At 41.9% G+C, this 20,226-nt stretch overlaps 2 protein-coding genes across 11 annotated transcripts; one reads left to right on the top strand and one right to left on the bottom strand.

Moving 5' to 3' along the window:
* The first annotated feature begins 2 nt into the window (after positions 1-2).
* LOC129835220 (dehydrogenase/reductase SDR family member 4-like) lies at positions 3-5,101 on the top strand. Of its 2 annotated transcripts, none has more exons than XM_055900741.1 (9): positions 3-109; positions 382-524; positions 798-975; positions 1,238-1,339; positions 3,636-3,706; positions 3,788-3,839; positions 3,980-4,114; positions 4,267-4,346; positions 4,565-5,101. In XM_055900741.1, exons 2-9 carry the CDS (start codon positions 385-387, stop codon positions 4,677-4,679), a joined length of 873 nt encoding a protein of 290 aa, XP_055756716.1. In that variant the 5' UTR covers positions 3-109; positions 382-384; the 3' UTR covers positions 4,680-5,101. The 2 variants fall into 2 exon arrangements, with proteins under 2 accessions (XP_055756716.1, XP_055756717.1); XM_055900742.1 differs by having other exon boundaries at positions 4-109; positions 4,267-4,322.
* Positions 5,102-5,145: 44 nt separating this feature from the next.
* On the bottom strand, positions 5,146-19,721 carry LOC129835219 (uncharacterized). Of its 9 annotated transcripts, XM_055900737.1 has the most exons (9): positions 18,108-19,709; positions 14,838-14,963; positions 14,366-14,568; positions 13,959-14,057; positions 13,715-13,810; positions 12,963-13,197; positions 11,991-12,840; positions 5,941-6,024; positions 5,146-5,836 (listed from the first exon to the last, which is right to left on the bottom strand). In XM_055900737.1, the coding sequence occupies exons 3-8, from the start codon at positions 14,501-14,503 to the stop codon at positions 5,997-5,999; spliced, it is 1,446 nt and encodes a 481-aa protein (XP_055756712.1). In that variant the 5' UTR covers positions 14,504-14,568; positions 14,838-14,963; positions 18,108-19,709; the 3' UTR covers positions 5,146-5,836; positions 5,941-5,996. The 9 variants fall into 9 exon arrangements, with proteins under 9 accessions (XP_055756712.1, XP_055756710.1, XP_055756706.1 ...); XM_055900735.1 differs by lacking the exon at positions 14,838-14,963 and having other exon boundaries at positions 14,495-14,568; positions 19,474-19,721; XM_055900731.1 differs by lacking the exon at positions 14,838-14,963 and having other exon boundaries at positions 19,474-19,720.
* Between the last annotated feature and the right edge of the window lie 505 nt (positions 19,722-20,226).

Below are 20,226 nucleotides of genomic sequence, written 5' to 3'. Positions count from 1 at the left end.
TAAAGGACTTTGCACAGAGGTACTTTGAGCTTACAATTTGTAAACCAACAGTACGCCAAACCTTGATTATTGGTGTTACATGTAGCCGTTATTGATCAGAAGGGCAAAGGTAAGGTCATATCATTGCATTTTGAATTCAACATAACACTGTACTACTTGTATTCTTGCACAATTCAACTTTCACCTCATTTCTGCTCTTCATAACCGAGGTCTAGACACTGATAGTCACAATGAGGCATATAAAGACATCATGGATAAAGCAATGCAATAACTAAGGGACCTAGTAACTAAGGCATAATGTTTTGAAAGGTTCACTTGTGGGTTAGCACCTGCATGTGTCTACTGTATGTGTGTGCATTGAGAAACCTTCTCTCTTTCCAGGTAATGCTGAGGTGTTTTGTTAGCAGGTGCCTTTTGACCAATCCTGTCGCAGGTCAAACAAGAAAGATGTCTGGGGGCAGTCTTGCCGGGTCTCAAAGCAGTCTTGCAGGGAAGGTTGCCATAGTGACTGCCTCCACTGATGGGTAAGGAATAGCTGTGCCTACTGTTTTGCTGTGGATATATTTAATTTGTTTATAGTGAATTGCTCTCCTGCTCTATGGTCCTATGATGAGATTTTCCTGACCGCTTAGCCTGACCTGGAAAAACTATGGGCACCTAGTTAGCCTATAAGCCATAACAAGTGTCTAGAGAATAGGGGCCAGAGTTTTTCCTGGTCAGGCCACACAGTCAGGGAAAGCTCTGGGCCCTATATATCATCCTTCTCCTACTGACTGTGTCTTCTTCTTCTCTTCCAGAATTGGTCTGGCTGCAGCTCAGGCTCTCGGTCAGAGAGGGGCTCACGTTGTGGTGAGCAGCAGACGTCAGTCCAACGTGGACAAGGCCGTGGCACTACTGCAGAGTGAGAAGATACAAGTGACCGGGACGACTTGCAACGTTGGGAAAAGTGAAGACAGAGAAAAACTGGTTAACATGGTAAAGAAAAAGCCAATACATTTTGCTCCTATTCTAGCAGGTGCACACAGAGTAGACATCAGTTGATGAACATGTGACAATATCATATTCAAATTATACACCTTCAAATTATGTGACCACCATCACACTCAACTTCACCACAGTGACATTCCAGTACGTCACCGATACTGTAGTTTCCACTTCTTGACACAGGGTCACAGAAACATCCATCAGTCACATGCCCTTACAGAATGTCAGTGTTATTATTTTCCATTCTGTTTAGACAGTGGAACATTGTGGAGGTATAGACATCCTGGTCTCGAACGCAGCAGTCAACCCTTTCTTTGGAAACATCATGGACTCCACAGCAGCAGTCTGGGATAAGGTGCGTTATGCGTCCAAGCATCTTACAAATGTTTTGAAAAGCAACTGGACCTATAATCTGTCCCATATACTGATGCCTTGATGCAATGGAAATATGTTACATGTCTAACAGTACCAAATTTCCCTTAGTTTAATGTAACAAGTTATTTGAAGTATTCAGTAAGTTGTGTAATAACTATGTGATAATAAGTATTCATTGGTTGGTTTAACATACTGTAACGACCCTGGGTTTATAAGCGCGGAAATCGACTCTGGCGCACGAGCATGCTTTTGCGGCACAGTCGATAGCGTGCCGGACCTCGGGCTAGAAGGTCGAGAGTTCGAGACCTGCCTCCTGCTGTTTCATTACAATACATTTGAAGTCAGAAGTTTACATACACTTAGGTTGGAGTCATTAAAACTCGTTTTTCAACCCCTCCACACATTTCTTGTTAACAAACTATAGTTTTGGCAAGTTGGTTAGGACATCTACTTTGTGCATGACAAGTCATTTTTCCAACAATTGTTTACAGACAGATTATTTCACTTATAATTCACTGTATGACAATTCCAGTGGATCAGAAGTTGACTGTGCCTTTAAACAGCTTGGAAAATTCCAGAAAATTATGTAATGTCTGTAGAAGCTTCTGATAGGCTAATTGACATCATTTGAGTCAATTGGAGGTTTACCTGTGGATGTATTTCAAAGCCTACCTTCAAACTCAGTGCCTCTTTGCTTGACATCATGGGAAAATCAAAAGAAATTAGCCAAGACCTCAGAAAAAAAATTGTAGACCTCCACAAGTCTGGTTCATCTTTGGGAGCAATTTCCAAACGCCTGAAGGTACCACGTTCATCTGTACAAACAATAGTATGCAAGTATAAACAGCATGGGACCACGCAGCCATCATACATCTCAGGAAAGAGACACGTTCTGTCTCCTAGAGATGAACGTACTTTGGTGCGAAAAGTGCAAATCAATCCCAGAACAACAGCAAAGGACCTTGTGAAGATACTGCAGGAAACGGGTACAAAACTATCTATATCCACAGTAAAATGAGTCCTATATCGACATAACCTGAAAGGCCGCTCAGCAAGGAAGACGCCACTGCTCCAAAACCGCCATAAAAAAGCCAGACTACAGTTTGAAACTGCACATGGGGACAAAGATCGTACTTTTAGGAGAAATGTCCTCTGGTCTGATGAAACAAATAGAACTGTTTGGCCATAATGACCATCGTTATGTTTGGAGGAAAAAACGGGGAGGCTTGCAAGCCGAAGAATACCATCCCAACCGTGAAGCACGGGGGTGGCAGCATCATGTTGTGGGGGTGCTTTGCAGGCAGGAGGGACTGGTGCATTTCACAAAATTGATGGCATCATGAGGAAGGGAAAATTATGTGGATATATTTAAGCAACATCAAGACATCAGTCAGGAAGTTAAAGCTTGGTCGCAAATTGGTTTTCCAAATGGACAATGACCCCAAGCATACTTCCAAAGTAGTGGCAAAATTGCTTAAGGACAACAAAGTCAAGGTATTGGAGTGGCCATCACAAAGCACTGACCTCAATCAAATAGAACATTTGTGGGCAGAACTGAAAAAGCTTGGCGAGCAAGGAGGCCTACAAACCTGACTCAGTTACACCAGCTCTGTCAGGAGGAATGGGCCAAAATTCACCCAATTTATTGTGGGAAGCTTGTGGAAGGCTACCCGAAACGTTTTACCCAAGTTAAACACTTTAAAGGCAATGCTACCAAATACTAATTGAGTGTATGTAAACTTCTGACCCACTGGGAATGTGATTAAAGAAATAAAAGCTTAAATAAATCACTCTACATTATTACAATAAAGTTGTGATCTTAACTGACCTAAGACAGGGAATTCTTACTCAAATTAAATGTCAGGAATTCTGAAAAACTGAGTTCAAATGTATTTGGCTGAGGTGTATGTAGGTTTCACATAGATGCTTAAGTATTCATTGGTTGGTTTAACCGGGTCGGCCTCCCGAGTGGCGCAGCGGTCTAAGACACTGCATCTCAGTGCAAGAGACGTCACTGCAGTACCTGGTCCAAATCCAGGCTGCATCACATCCGGCCATGATTGGGAGTCCCATAGGGCGGCGCACAATTGGCCCAGCGTCGTCCGGGTTTGGCCCTGGTGTATGCCGTCATTGTAAATAAGAATTTGTTCTCAACTGACTTGCCTAGTTAAATAAAGGTTACACACATTCACATAGATGCTTAAGTATTCATTGGTTGGTTTAACATAGATGCTTTGTTTACATGCTCTAATGCTGTACTTTTCACCTCCACGCAGATCCTGGATGTGAATGTTAAGGCAGCCTTTCTTATGACCCAACTGGTGGTGCCTCACATGGAGAAGAGGGGGTGAGAGAGAGAGAAGATATAAATAATGAAGTAGGAAGGAGTTTTGTGAACTATACCAATTACAATGTATGTGTTTTCCAGGGGCGGGAGTGTTGTGTTTGTGTCCTCTGTCGCCGGCTACCAGCCTATGCAGGTAAGTGCCTCCGATTTTCCCTCTGAATGGCTCTCGGGTCGATCATCTCAGAATTAGTTTTTCTGTGTAGTGTTACATTAGATCAATTTACATTAGTATGAAGAAATATTTGTTCAACATGACCTTTGATCCCCCCCCAGGCCCTGGGTCCTTACAGTGTGAGTAAGACGGCCCTATTAGGACTAACCAGAGCCTTGGCCCCTGAACTGGCCCAGAGCCACATCCGGGTCAACTGTGTGGCCCCCGGCGTCATCAAGACCCGCTTCAGCCAAGCAGTGAGGATCCCCTCCCTTTCTATTGTCATCTTTACCAGTTTACTCTTTTCATCTTTGCTTACCCTCTATTTCTATCACTCTTTTAGCTGTTGTTTTCCTATCATTCATACAAAGGGAGTTTTTGATCATGCTGTGTTCTTATTCGCTCTCAGTTGTGGCAGGACGAAGACATTGTGGACGAGTTCAAGAAGCAGCTTAGCATTAAAAGGTTGCCTTCAACTTCATTCTTAGGGTACATCGTTTAGTTTAGGGTACATTCTTACCCTCAAGTGTTATTGTTTTTATATAGTGTGTCCACAAATGTGTCTGACCCATTGTGACTGAATTGGTGGAATTTGCTTGTGTAACATTGAAAGACGTGTTGTTGACGTCATATCTGTATTTGGCTGTCCTTATGCATGTTCACCATGGTGGTCTGTTTGATTTGTTACTTGTGTATTATTCTCCCAGGGTTGGGGAGCCAGAGGAGATCGGTGGAGTGATCGCCTTCCTGTGCTCTAAGGACGCGTCCTACATCACTGGAGAGACCATCACTGTGACTGGAGGAATGAGCTGCAGGTTGTGAGACTAGTCGGGCTGGAAAGTGTCAATAGAATCTGGTCACGCTGACGGACTGACACTCAAAGGAAACAATGCTTGTAATATAGGAATGGACTGTAAGACAGAGGATTCCATTTCTCTGCAATGTAGAGTAAATCTACCCAAGACTAGTGACATGAGGACACTAAGGCAGGAAGTGGACAGTGTTGACACCATTGCTGAGATTATTACTGACATTGTTGGTATGTTTTTCAGTGGGCTCTATACTGTGTATTGGGTTAACAAATTAACACAATGTATTATTACTACACTTCAAAGACTGTCACAGCACACTAAGCATTTCTGAGCTCACAAGCAGTGTCCAAACATCTGTTTTAGCTCTGTCCCACCCTCAAGCCATTAGGAACTAGAACTACATTGCCTTAATAAACAAGGGTTAACGCTGTCGTACATGTTTGATTATTGGACTTCATAAATATAGATATGGGAAGTAGTGAATACAACATTTATTATACACAATTAAATTGTAGTTCTTCACACTAAGACATGAGATGTGTGAAAAATAACTATTTGGCAGATGCATACATTTCCCTTTGATTCATTATTTGCTTATTGAAGATCCTGCATCTGGTTATTAGAAAGGGACAATTGAACTCTATAATTAGTCAAACTAATTAGCAAAACTATTTTCTCCTCAACCAATTTGTGCAAGTTGTTGCCTCAGTTATCAATGTGTCAATATATTCCTATAACCCCTAAAATAAAATGTGTTGGCCAATTGAACTGACAAGTATTACAGCACACAGGTAGTGAAGTTTGTGACAGGTTAATCATTCTGACTTCACAATAAAAGTCACCCAGGTTTTAAAAAATGCTTATTCCAAAGTGATTCAGATAAAGAAACTTAACTCTGCTAGTCAGTCACTATTAAATATTTTCTTACCGTGGATGATGAAATGATTTTGCCATGTCTAGCAAACAGACCATATAAATTGGCATGACAGCACAAACAGATCTAAGACCAGGCTAGAAATGATTTTGCCATAGACCTGTGAATTATTGAGTGTCATCTGTGTCCGTTGCCGTGAGACAGCAGGTGGCGTCGGGCCATGCAGACCTTAAAGAACTCCCTGAGGGTTGGGAACTTACGTGCTTGGACCTGTAGTAGGGCTTCACAAACACCTGGGGGAGACAGAGCACATTAGACTGCAGGGGTTTCAGGAAACATAGACGCACGAAGGCAAGCAAGGTTAAAAATAAAAGTTGCTTCCCAAGGCTCTACTTACACTGCCTTTGAAATTCTTTGTCGCTTCATCCTCTGAATATCCAATGACATCCTGTGTCACCGGTTATTGGAGAAGTTAACATTTCTAGATGGAAACAAGATGGAGAAATGTAAGACTTGGAATAACACGGTAATGGCTGGTCAACGATAACTGCACTGACATAACGTACTCACTTAACCATAGAATTCTAGCTAGTTAGCGGGTACGCGCTAGTAGCATTTCAATCCGTTACACATGCATGCAGAAATGATCAATGCACAGTTCCTGGAGGTGTAAACAGTGATGAGTTAAAGTCCTACATTTCTGCTAATACTGGACATTTACAATATCAATGTTACGGCACTGCATTTTTTTATTTTATTTTTTTCAGTCGCTTCGGTGCAATTATCACAAGTATGTGCTCACAACTTAGTACAAACCTCAACAGATCATCAAAACGGCAGTTTCAAAACTCTAAGCACATTTTCAATTGACTAAGTACAACACACAATCTTTGGTCACTATTAAACCAAACACTGTTTCAGCTAGAAATACATGTTCCACATTGCAATATATGTTTATATAAAGTAAATGCCTTTCACAATGCAATGTTCACACTACTTTTAATATGATTCTCTTATGTTAAAATACATTTTACTCTTACTTAATCCGACTGCTCTTAATTGATAATCACTTAACCGTTTGGTAAACCTACAGGTTTGTCAACTACATAATGAAAAGTTATGTTTGTGAAGTAGAAACTTAGTGTACAAAACATTAGGAACGCCTTCCTAATATTGAGTACACCCCTTATTGCACTCAGATCAGCTTCAATTTGTCAGGGCATGGACTACAATGTGTCAAAAGCATTCCAGATACACATGGAAAACTGTTGAGTGTGAAAAACCCAGCAGCGTTGCAGTTCTTGACACAAACCGGTGCACCTGGCACCTACTCCCATACCCTGGTCAAAAGCACCTACATCTTTTCTGAATGGCACACACACAATCCATGGCTCAATTGACTCAAGGCTTTAAAATGCTTCTTTAACCTGTCTCCTCCCCTTCATCCACACTGATTGAATTGACATCAATAAGGGATCAAAGCTTCACCTGGTAAGCCGGTCATGAAAACAGCAGGTGTTTCTAATGTTTTGTACACATTAGGAACACATCCCCATGAGCATGCCACCCCCCTTCAGGCCATGGATGAGGTATGCAATGACATTAATCCAGACCTACAGAATGTCAGGCTTGGATTCGCCGTGCCAAAAGGTTTATCCCGAGGTGCATGAACAATAAGGACATTTACTGTGATGTCAATGAGAACCTAAAGTATTACCAAAATTCTCAAGACAGGCTTGATGCAAACTAGTAGCCTGCTAAACATTGTTTCTTCCATTTGATTACAGTAGTATTTTTGGGGGTATTTTATTCAGATCCCCATTAGCTACTACTAAAGCAGCAGCTACTCTTCCTGGGGTCCACACAAAACAAGATACAGAACATTAACATAAAAGTGCATCACAAGGACAGAATTACATACATTTAAAATACACTTTCATAATCATGTGATTCAGATGCTACTGAATGAAAGTGCAACACACAAAAACAAGAGGCTGATGCTTTTTGCTAAATTTCCCTGACATGAATAAAGCTACCTTGTTTCTATAGGACCGCTTGTAATGGGTATCCTGGGGTAAAGTATAGACTTTTTACAGTTACCACCCGCAATGGGTTTCTTACGGTAACATGTAATCTCTTATACTTGTAGGCCTTTTGTTAGTTACCATTAGGTAAAATGCAACTTTCATAAATATCCAAGACAGTTACACTTACTTCAGTTCATAGAATGAATAGAACTTTTATCATACAGGGCTTCACCTAATGTCCTTCACCCCCATTCAGCTCAGAAAATAAAATGAACTAAACTAATCCGACATACAGGCTTCACTTCGTTTCCTTCACCCCTGCTCATAACGAGCTACATTCCTTGAGCCTTGTTACAGTCTACCGCCCATGAAGGGTTATCTGAGGTACAGTGTAACGTGTTACAGTCTACCGCCCATGAAGGGTTAACTGAGGTATTGTGCAAGGCCTTGGACCTGGTCATGAAATGAACAAGATCCATGTGAATCAGATGGAGCCGCTAGGCTCCTGCTCATATAAACTGAACCAGATGGGAGTTTCACCTAAGGTCCTTGGCTCCCGCTGAGGCTTTCACCTCAGCCACCATGGTCAGTTAACAGAGGTGAACGCAGCAACCTTGAAGTGTGGAGTTTCCTCCCTCCTCCTGCTAAAGTTTAAACTTAAATGGTTTCCACCTCACCAACTTGTCTTACATTACCACCTTCATTCCACCCAAGTATCGTCCACCAGTCGCACACGGAATCAACCAAAGGACAAAGTTACATAAATGGAAATAAGAACACACTTTTATATAGTTCAGCCGAACTAACATTCCATACATCAATAATACTAGGCTCTACCAGGCAGGCCCTGGTATTCTGTCCATACATCAATAATACTAGGCTCTACCAGGCAGGCCCTGGTATTCTGTCCATACATCAATAATACTAAGCTCTACCAGGCAGGCTCTGGTATTCTGTCCATACATCAATAATACTAAGCTCTACCAGGCAGGCCCTGGTATTCTGTCCATACATCAATAATACTAAGCTCTACCAGGCAGGCCCTGGTATTCTGTCCATACATCAATAATACTAGGCTCTACCAGGCAGGCCCTGGTATTCTGTCCATACATCAATAATACTAAGCTCTACCAGGCAGGCCCTGGTATTCTGTCCATACATCAATAATACTAGGCTCTACCAGGCAGGCCCTGGTATTCTGTCCATACATCAATAATACTAAGCTCTACCAGGTAGGCCCTGGTATTCTGTCCATACATCAATAATACTATGCTCTACCAGGCAGGCCCTGGTATTCTGTCCATACATCAATAATGCTATGCTCTACCAGGCAGGCCCTGGTATTCTGTCCATACATCAATAATACTAGGCTCTACCAGGTAGGCCCTGGTATTCTGTCCATACATCAATAATACTATGCTCTACCAGGCAGGCCCTGGTATTCTGTCCATACATCAATAATACTATGCTCTACCAGGCAGGCCCTGGTATTCTGTCCATACATCAATAATACTAGGCTCTACCAGGGCAGGCTCTGGTATTCTGTCCATACATCAATAATACTATGCTCTACCAGGCAGGCCCTGGTATTCTGTCCATACATCAATAATACTATACTCTACCAGGCAGGCCCTGGTATTCTGTCCATACATCAATAATACGATGCTCTACCAGGCAGTCCCTGGTATTCCGTCACTGCACAAATGTTCTTTAAACAAGCTGATAGATTCTCACAACATCACCTAGTCAGTGAGAAGAGTATCATATCATACGGAGCATGGAGAAAAAAATACATTAAAATAAGTACTTGGATTTATTCAGGGGAGCCCAATTGAGACTAGTGTCTCATTTGCAATTGTGCCCTGAGGACAAAAATATAATCAAAACAACACATTACATCAGGCTATTTTAACAAGTTATAATAGTCAATTAAAACAAATTGCACACTTAGTAAACTCATTTAACAACAGTTTTAAACTGCCCTATCAATCCCAGGTTCTCACACAACCGGCCGTGACCAGAATTGAAATTTGGAGAAAAATTTGGTAAAATACAAAAAAATACATTTGTGGAGACAAGTGGGACATCAAAGAATTAACCAACCCTGCGAACGGGTTTGGTATCTTATATTTACACTAGGAAGTGAGATATTTTAGAAGCGGGTGGAGCAGAGCTTTGTAAACAAGGATAGAGTAATGAAGTGATCTACGGGACTTCAGTGAGGTCCTGCCGACCTTCTGACACAGGATGCATTGATGAGTATAAAAAAAAAACTCACCTGTAATAAAGCGAAGGGCGCTATGGTAGACGGCATTCGATGGTTTAAGAGTAGTGGCTGCTGCATTCTGGTAAATGGTGTCAACGTAGTCAAGAACTGGCAGAGAAGATGACTGTACAATAATGCTTCCTGCTGTTCATTGAGAGGCACGATCCATTTCTAAAAAGCCCCTTTAAATCTCAGCTCTTTAAGTAGCTCAACTGTACGTTTTTTGTTTTTGTTTTTAAACGTTAGATATTTATCAATCCAGACGCCCAGGTATTTATAGATAGAACCACCCAAAGAGTGAATATGTAGACCAGAAATGTTTCAGTGAATTAGAGACCATATTTCATTTGGTCCGCATTAAGTCCAAGTTTTAAATCAACAAGGGCTTTCTGTAATGCAACAAAATCAGATTGCACTCAGATGAATATGACAGGATTTAATACATAGACCAATATTATTTATATAAAAAAGTGTAAAGAGAACAAGTCCCCATACCGACCCTGCGGTAATAGAGGAAACTGAAGTCCTTACTCTGAGGCTTTGCTTACCATTGCTTTCTCTAAGCAGGTCCCGATATCCTAATGACAAGGGCACATCTTTATCTTTAACCCTAGCACCAGAAGTGCTCGGAAGGGAGATGCTACCAGCTATTTAGGTCAGAGGCAATGTGCAGTTTTATTCTTTTTTTTTAGGCTAATTTTGCAGCTTGCTTGAGTGATTAGAGACGGCAGGGAGTTCCACACTATCATGGCTCTATATACAGTACTACTGGGCATCGCCTTGAGTTCGTTTTGGCTTTAGACAGTGAAGAGAGCTCTGGTTGAATGTCTTGTGGAATATGAATGTTTGTCAGACCTGTGTGTTAGTTGATTGAATAGACAGAGTTTGGAGTTCAACACATGAATATTTTGAACAAAACGAGAAATGGTGCAGAAAATCGCTCCTCTACTTCAAGCCAGTAAAGCTCAACATGCATTTTGTTGACATTAGCGCTGTTGTACACCTATGTTGTAATGATATCTGAACAATACATCCGTTTTTTTCATCAACGGTCGTGAAAGATGTCTTCAATCACACTTGTAGCATATTACATTCAAAGGTCAATTTTGAAACATGTGTCTTGCAGTTTTTGATTTTGGATTAACTGGTAGTTAAAATAACTAAGTTGAGAAGAGATCATAGTGTTGTGTTTTGGCAATGTTCATGGTACTTCACAGTAAATGTATATTTGGGATTTCAGAAAAAGTCCATATTATATCTGCAGTAATAGTGGAATGACAGTGTTTCTCAGTACTACTTACCCGCCAGTGTTGTGATTGGCTGTGATATTCGCCTATTGATTTCTCCCGAAGCGGCATCTGTTGTCAAAATGGGAAAGCTGTTTTGACTTTGTGGCTGTTATATAGTGGAAATCTGGTCAAGCGGCCAATGTAGAAATCGCTCTGTAATTTCCTGGTTGCTAAAATTCTACAAGGTTTGCTCAATTTCAGTTTATGTGAGAAAACAAGCACTGAATAGTGTAGGGAATCATTGTACCATCTAAATCACTGACATATTTTCAATAACAAAACATATTTTTTTACAGCTGTTTGAAGCTGGTGGGCCAAAACAGAGAGTAAAAGGTTCAAGTGAGAGTCTCCGCCATGTCAAGGGAAAAATGGGATGCTGTGGAGGGGGATTTGTTTTGAAAGCAGCCAAGTACTGTTGCAATTCACCTAGCTTCCACATAGGGGAGTATTCAAGGGGTTGCACCTTTAATGGTAATGGTTGTGTGGTGAAAGTTGTCTTCAAAATGAACGTAGAATGAAGTTTTGAATATGAGACTTTCTGCGTTACAAGTGTTACCAGTTCAGAGTTTTGTACGAAGCCTTTTGAAAATTCACCACATACTTGTGAAAATAGCATAAAAGCAATAAAAATAAATAAAACTGTCGTACTAGTGGGTATTTGACTAGCCTGATTGCTCGATCTGTTGCTGCTTTAAACAATTACAGTTGTTTGCCATCATGCCGTTTACATGTATGAGATGATGAACGTATGGAACGATGAATGAACAACATCATTTTACTAAAGAAAGCACAGCCAGATTTGGCAACCAGGCTAGTATAGGAAAGTATCCTTGGTTGTTTAAATCAGCACCTGTATTTCTCTTACTCTTTGTCAGCTGATGCTGGAAGCTCCATATCTAGGGTCAATGACCTGTCACTCAACTTCCGTTGCCAGGTCGAAGGAAGCCGACATGCCGTTATCACCGGCAACTTTGGCCTCTTGTTCTGTCCCCATGGAGAGCTCCCTTCCCCTGCTGTTGGTGTCCCGTTGCTGCAGGATGGAGGTTGTGACCTCATAAGAGCAGTGATGTCTGTTGAAGTCAGTCGGGGGATGAGCACCCTGGGTTTGTTGAGCAGACAGGATGTGATGTAAGAATAGAGGCGATGGTCTTCCGGAACCTTTAGGTTTGCGATCCCCAACTGGACCAAACAGTCCCTAAGAAGGTCTCTCTCAGTCTCTCCATCTCTACCGCTCGTCGTATCCTCCTTCTCCCCATCTCTAACAACCCCCCCCCCACGCCCTCTCCTGAGCACACTTTTACTCCCTCTGTCTCTCCTCTTCCTCCCTCTTCTCATGACCATGATCTCCTCATCCTCTTCGGATTCCTCTTCTCTGCTTTTGACCAATGTATATTTTGACCTCTCTGTTGACTCAGCGTCCTGCTCCACATCTCTTGAAACCGATTGGATAATAACATCTTCCTGGAAAGTTCTTGCCCTCTTATTGGCTGAAGCCATGGCTGGAAGGTCTTCGTTGCAAATCCCACCAATCACAGGTGCGACGGGCGATGACAAGTTTGTCTGTCTGTAATCAGTTAATGGGGTTAAAGACAGAGGGCTTGGGGTGCAAACCGAGGCAGGCTTAGATCTTGATTGGACGCTTTGCTGCACTCTTCCAGAGGGAGGGAGAGACAGTGATGAGAGGAGGTAGTCGCCCATACACGGAGGGAGAGAAGCTGATAGGAGGTAACAAAAGAGATGAGGTTAGTCGATATGTTAAACATCCATCCCAGGCGTTGTGAAATCTGGCTGGCGACTGCAATGTAGTCGGCCTGGAACGCGCCCTATGTAGACCCACCTGCAGAATCCAGGTGTCCCAGGCAGATCTGGTGCTGGAGCAGGGTCCTCAGGAGCTGCGGTTGGGAGGCAGCCTGCGCACACTCCTCCAGGACAGGAGGGGCAGCAGTGAGCCACGACACCGTCTGAGCCAGGTTGGGCACTGGGAGAAGCTGGTCCAGTCTGAGCAGGAACTCCCACAGCAGTTTCTCCAGCTCCTGGTCAAACTGAGGCCCATACTCTGACGGAAACTCCACCTGTAAGGGGTAGACGAGAGGGGGACAAAGAATTTGAGAGTTCCTCAGTGGATGTAGCCTCGTACGACCATAGCGAAACAGAATGTAAGCTTGCGAGATCAGGATGGTCATATGAGGCTACAGTGAATGGTCTCTAATTAAGATAACTTTATTGTTCAGTTGCGCACAAGGTCCAACCAAAATGTTACTTCCTGTTTTAACCCAACCCCTCTAAAAGACACACATGTATACAGTGTTTTGGGGGGAGAGGCGCAGGGGGCTGCCACACTGGGTGCCCGGGGAGCTGTTGTTGTGGAGGATTAAGTGCCTTGCTCAAGGGCACAACAGTAGACAATGCAATCTAGGATTTGATACCAGTAACCCACCGGTTGGCCAGCTCACTTCCTGACTGATATTTTCGGTCGGCTCCGGGATTCGACAGGGCAGCCCTCCTGTTGCTGGCTCACCTCTTTAACAGCTAGGCTATCTGCCGCCCCGAAAAGCTGCTGAGTCAAACAAAACAAAGCCACAGTCTGACCTTGTAGAATAGTTCTCTCTCTGTGGGGTCTTTCAGAAAGCTTTCAACCAGGTCCCGGAGGTTGGTCATTGCTGTTTCAATCTTCACATCCTTTTTCTGCAACATAGGCATGCAAAGACATCACTTCCAACAAACATACTGTATTTCTCACAAAATCATTCCTAGTGTACAAAGCAGTGAAGTGATGAAAGACCATTCAAATACCACACCCGTCTTGCAGTACAGAGAAGTGACTGTCACTCACCAGGGCAGAGGACGGGGTGGGGGCACGGATCCTTTCCAGCTGGGGAAGGACAACCGATGGATCTGGTGGGTCTGAGCCATTGCACAGCTCTAAGATCAGCTACAAATGACCAGAGACATGATAATTAAGGACTGAACAGTCTGACAGTGGAAGCACATACAGGGTAATATTCATTAAGTCGCAACATAGCAACGGAAAACAAAATTGAGCTTTTCTTATCGGACAAGTTCAGGTTTTCAACCATTTGGTGCCAAATGAATGCAACCCATTCACTGTCCAAAGACTTATGGCCATGGGTCAACAATATCATCCTCCACACACACACACACACACACACACACACACACACACACACACACACACACACACACACACACACACACACACACACACACACACACACACACCCGTGATCTCAGCCCCAGAGCCAGCTTGGCCTGGTGTCTAGATGTGAGCAGGCCAGGGACAGTCTCACAGCAGGATGTCACAAACTCCTCCAGCATCCCATAATGCATCACATCGCGTTGCTTCATCACCTTCCACATGGCAGCAGAGACCAGCCGGATGGGAGGGGCCAGGAGGCGTAGGGAGGAGAAGGAAAGGAAGATGTCTGAGGGGATAGAGAGAGGAGAGTAACGCTGAGCAAATAGTGCCTTTTGAGGTCAGTTAGTTTGATAAAATAATCTTTAAATAAAAGTCCCACGACAGTAGTGACATCCCATTACTGCCTATTACTTATTCACATTCATATTTCAGTTGTTGTGTATATTACATTGGTTTTATTTGCAGACTTTATTTAATTCCAAGTCATCATCTCTATAGAGCTGCTACCTATGCTGTCTGACAAAAATCACTATTTTAGTAGTTAATAAGGCATACCTTTATAACTATCAATCACCTAGATCATGTATTTCCAGGTAAAGATACCTCGAAGCAACTGCTCTCTATCTCTCTCGATCGCACATTCTTCTGTCTCTTCTCTCTCCTTGTCTGCCCCACACTAACCTAACGTAGCAGGCATAAAAGAGAAACATACCGGAGTAGGTGTGCAAGGGATTGTCATTGTAGTTCATTTAATGCAGAAAACGTGGTAATTATGTAGAATATTGGCCTGTTGGAAACTACATCTCCCTACTACATCGCACAGTTCAGGCTTGATCTGATTTATCTCTACAGAAACTGCAATGTGCACATTGAGCTCACAGAAAAAGAAAAAACAATTTTAATAATTGAACCGAAATCAGTCAATTAGTTAAAAAAACTAAAAATAACTGACGTTTCGGTTAATCGCTCAGTACTGGAAGAGTGACTGGGTGTTAGATTTTTTTCGAGCGTCATGTTTAAATCATATAAGTGACTTTGTTGAGCTTCAATCAATTTCAGATAATTTTGGATGATTTGGACATGATGCACAAAAATGAAGCTAATATTGGTCCCATGACTTGAATGAGATTTGTAACACAAATGCTAAAACGTCAGCATGTGGAAACCATGCCAGACATTGTCCATCGATATCCTCTTTTAGAATCCGAGTGTGAAATAGTTACACTCATCTCTATCATGTAGGCTCAGCAATTCCGAACAGTCCCATTACAAGTCAGAATGTTGAACAAACTTAAATTCCACATACTTTACCTATTGTCCGCCAATTTTGTCCCTATGTCAGAGGTAATCTGATACAAAATATCCACAGGGAAATATTATCAACCCGACCTTCAGTACACTGGTCTGTATATCAGTTTTTATTTTCGGTTTTTGTTTTCAATACTGATGCAATTGACAAACACTTGCACAATATGGCCAAGCCTAACCGAACCACATACCGAATGGCAAACACTTCCAGCTGATTGCGAGGAAACGTGCTTCAGTCGACTAGGTTTGGTGACATATCGACAAGAGATCGACCGATTAATCGGAATGGCCGATTAAATAGGGCCGATTTCAAGTTTTCATAACAATCGTAATCTGCATTTTTGCACACCGATTATGGCCGATTACATTGCACTCCGCAGACGGACTACCTGTTCCTTGCTGCGAGTGCAGCAAGGAGCCATGGTAAGCTGCTAGCAAGCATTAAACTTATCTTATAAAAAACAATCAATCTTCACATTATCACTAGTTAACTACACATGGTTGATGATATTACTAGTTTATCTAGCTTGTCCTGCGTTGCTTATAATCGATGTGGTGCCTGTTAATTGATCATTGAATCACAGCCTACTTCGCCAAACGGGTGATTTAACAAGCGCACTCTTGCGTTCTGTCAGTGTATATACAGCAGTTTGGGCCGCCTGGCTCGTTGCGAACTGTGTGAAGACCATTTCTTCCTAACAAAGACAGCCAACTTCGCCAAACGGGGGATGATTTAACAAAAGCACATTTGCGAAAAAAGCACAATCCTTTCTTAAAATCAATACACAGAAGTATATATTTTTTTAAACCTGCATATTTAGTTAAAATAAATTCATGTTAGCAGGCAATATTAAACTAGGAAAATTGTGTCACTTCGCTTGCGTTCATTACACGCAGAGTCAGGGTATATGCAACAGTTTGGGCCGTCTGGCTCATTGCGAACTAATTTGCCAGAATTTTACGTAATTATGACATAACATTGAAGGTTGTGCAATGTAACAGCAATATTTAGACTTATGGATGCCACCCGTTAGATAAAATACGGAACGGTTCCGTATTTCACTGAAAGAATAAACGTTTTGTTTTCGAAATGATAGTTTCTGAATTTGACCATATTAATGACGTAAGGCTCGTATTTCTGTGTGTTATTATATTATCATTAAGTCTGTGATTTGATAGAGCAGTCTGACTGAGCGGTGGTAGGCAGCAACAGGCTCGTAAGCATTCATTCAAACAGCACTTTACTGCGTTTGCCAGCAGCTCTTTGCAATGCTTTAAGCATTGCGCTGTTTATGACTTCAAACCTATCAACTCCCGAGATTAGGCTGGCAATACTAAAGTACCTATTAGAACATCCAATAGTCAAAGGTATATGAAATACAAATGGTAGAGAGAGAAATAGTCCTATAATAACTACAACCTAAAACTTCTTACCTGGGAATATTGAAGACTCATGTTAAAAGGAACCACCAGCTTTCATATGTTCTCATGTTTTGAGCAACGTTAGCTTTTTTACATGGCACATATTGCACTTTTACTTTCTTTTCCAACACTTTACTTTTGGATTATTTAAACCAAATTGAACATGTTTCATTATTTATTTGAGACTAAATTGATTTTATTGATGTATTATATTAAGTTAAAATAAGTGTTAATTGTTCATTCAGTATTGTTGTAATTGTCATTATTACAAATATATATATACAAATCTGCCGATTAATCGGTATCGGCTTTTTTTGGTCCTCCAATAATCGGTATCAGCGTTGAAAAATCATAATCGGTCGACCTCTAATATCGACGATTGTTTACATATTGTACATCACGTGCAACGCGTCAAGAGATTGAAAATACAAGCGACAGAACCTATCGGCAACGCAAAAAGTCAAGTAAACAACACTTTATGTGGATACCCCATCTCCACCTCCTACCGCCAAAAGCACAACATGTACAACCGGTAAAGTAAGTGTAAATGTCATTTTATTCAACATTCTGGCTTTTAGAGACTATTGCGTCTTTTTTAGGGTGGATTCGCTCATACTGAAAATCCATGGAGTAACCATGGTAACAGTGCTGTTTTAAAGGGGAAGGAACCAATGTGTACATTTTGTGATTTGGGTTAACATTCCCTTTAAGATGGTTAGGATGTAATTAATCTTCCTACTTTACTTCAAATTCAAGTAGTTGTAAGCAACCATTTTCTACAAGCCCTTATCATTATATAATGGTTGATAAAGACACCAGAATGTATTGACTGTCTGTAAAACTGTTAGGAAACTGTCAATGTCACTTTGCTTTTACTAACACTGTGACTAGCCGTATTGTTTTAGGAGACTATTTGGCTACTGTACTGATGTAGCTAGCTATTGGCAACCATCATGTTGTTTGTTTTGTGCTGGCTAACCCGCAATAGCTACCTACTGTTTCTTTGCAGTTAATGATTGCTTCTCCTAGTGTTAGCTCACGAGCTGTAAATGCAAAGAGAAAACTGTTGGAAACTAAATAGACTAAAGTAATTACCCATTTCAGATGACTTCTTAGCTGCCATATTGTCCCGTTCGAATTTAGGTCGATTTTTATACTAGAATGGCTAGCTAGCTTTAGCTCACTTCCCAAGCCAACTTTGTAGACAACTTTGTAGCTAGCTAGGCTAACAAAGCGTTTCTTCTGAGATTGCTGGATAAGTTAACAAGGTTACAATAAGTGATTATCTAGCGATACAAACAGAAAACATGCAACTCTCGAGGTTGCTATTCTGTATCTATTACACTGACTTTGATCATAAGAGTTTGTCAATTTTAGGACACGCTGAGTTCTCCGTCATCCCTTCTTCAGGATTGGGTTGGCAGATCGCATCCAACTTTCAAGGTGCATACATCGCCACCTACTGTACTGGAGTGTGAGACTAGTCATGGCCTAACTCCATTAAATTCTCCTCATTAGTCCAGTTACTCTAAGAAAGTGAAATAGAGCCCTAAAACTCCCACTTCCTTCCTTCCTTCAAATCTCCATATTTCCCTTCTCAGGCTCTAGGACCCGAGAGGGTGATATGGCTGGTGACAATACTCCATGCAACTCCTCCGCCGAGAAGTCTTTCAGTTCAGTCCCGGGAACCGCTCTGCCGCATCCACAATGATATCTATTTTCTGGAATTTCCTCTCCACCTTGGTAGTGCCATTAATCACCATAGCTATGAAGGCCACACAGTCCACCTTCTTAACATATGGGTCCTGCTGGTGAAAGGCAACCCCTGCAGCAAAGGCCTATCCACCACATGACACCATGTACTCTTTAGGAGTACCGTTCGAACACTTAACAGCCGCTGCATATGAAATGCTTTGGGAAACCTGGACTTTGGCCAAATTCTCTTCTACCCTGGTCGGGCATTCCAAAGAAGCTGCATGGTTCCCACCACAATTGCAACATGTTACATTTTCATCACTTCTAAAAAAAAAAATCGACATCTCAGCTTCTCCCTTCTACAAACACTTGACTGAAACATGTTCAAAAGCTTTACAGTGATCACACTGCATTGGTCTTGGGGTAAATGCTCGGCCATGTAGTTTATATACCCCAACTGCACTTGAGTAGGGAGAGACTCCATATCAAAAAATATAGAGACTTGACAACGACCCCTCACACACACGCACGCGTCACCCGACTTGCGTCTATCACTCCAGGAATATTTTTCATCTCTGTAACAGACTTCCCACGAGACGCCAGGTATTATCCCCTTAGCGGTGCCGTGTTCCGAAGATACGTCAAACACACGACACGTCAAACTTCTCAATTCGGGTAAGACGCAACACACGTTCCTTCTGATCCTCAGAAATTCAACAAATCTAAACAAACCTGCCTCTCGTAATTCTCACAGCCTTCAATTTACCCAGTACTTTCTCCACCAGTTTGGATATCTCAAATGGATTCTTCAAGATTGGTAATCCGATCCGCTTCTCCTCATTAATAACCCATAGTGCTACAAGACAAGGAAAATTCTCAGCACTGTACGCTACTCCTTGATTCAATATCCACATCAGCTTCCGCCATCTCTTTCTCCAAAACCACATTGTCCCCGCCTTCTCTACTTGCTGGATGTGACGTTTGAATGAATATATAATCAAAGATTTTATAACTAAACCAAGATAGACCACAGTCTGTTGTTTCCAATGGGAGCAGATGAGTCATAGTGGGCAGAACAAGCAAGGAGGTGGGCAGAGCCAAAAACGAGCTAGCGAGATCCTATTGGCCCGTTCTAGCCAACATCTGCATATTTCCGTTAGGGAACGCCTACTTTGCGCTCCTAAACAACGCAATTTAAAAAAAACTTTGGCAAAGGCTAAAGTCTACAAAACGTAGTCCACTCTCTTCATAAGATATTCTAGTTTTGGGAACAGAAAAAACTGTATTGAGATCAAATGTTTAATCGATGAGAACATTTGTAGAATGTTGGCCAAAATCCATCTCGTTCCATCTTCTCCCACTGCGCGCCAGTGGGATTCCTCTCACTACCATAATTGCTAATGAGTGGAAACTCCAAGGCTTCATATTTATACATCCAGTGAGATATCTGTCTCATTGTTCTGTGGTATAATATTCATGATTATCCTAACTTCACTGATAAATTAAAACAAAAGTCTGT

This window comes from Salvelinus fontinalis, chromosome 36 (assembly GCF_029448725.1).
Source record: "Salvelinus fontinalis isolate EN_2023a chromosome 36, ASM2944872v1, whole genome shotgun sequence".
Taxonomy (NCBI): domain Eukaryota; kingdom Metazoa; phylum Chordata; class Actinopteri; order Salmoniformes; family Salmonidae; genus Salvelinus; species Salvelinus fontinalis.
The sequence above is the reverse complement of the archived record's forward strand: the minus strand, read 5'-3'. Positions and strand labels throughout refer to the sequence as shown.

What these genes read in the sequence shown, in the direction of transcription:
- LOC129835220 (XM_055900741.1), top strand. Translation starts at nt 385, where the DNA reads ATGCTGAGGTGTTTTGTTAGCAGGTGCCTTTTGACCAATCCTGTCGCA. An exon ending in CAGCAGCAGTCTGGGATAAG is followed by an intron (nt 1,340 to 3,635) that starts GTGCGTTATGCG and finishes ACCTCCACGCAG; the next exon opens with ATCCTGGATGTGAATGTTAA. An exon ending in CCTCACATGGAGAAGAGGGG is followed by an intron (nt 3,707 to 3,787) that starts GTGAGAGAGAGA and finishes TGTGTTTTCCAG; the next exon opens with GGGCGGGAGTGTTGTGTTTG.
- LOC129835219 (XM_055900731.1), bottom strand. Translation starts at nt 19,654, where the DNA reads ATGTGGTTTTGGAGAAAGAGATGGCGGAAGCTGATGTGGATATTGAAT. An exon ending in CTCTGGGGCTGAGATCACGG is followed by an intron (nt 14,058 to 14,365) that starts GTGTGTGTGTGT and finishes GGTCATTTGTAG; the next exon opens with CTGATCTTAGAGCTGTGCAA. An exon ending in AGAGAGAACTATTCTACAAG is followed by an intron (nt 13,198 to 13,714) that starts GTCAGACTGTGG and finishes TACCCCTTACAG; the next exon opens with GTGGAGTTTCCGTCAGAGTA.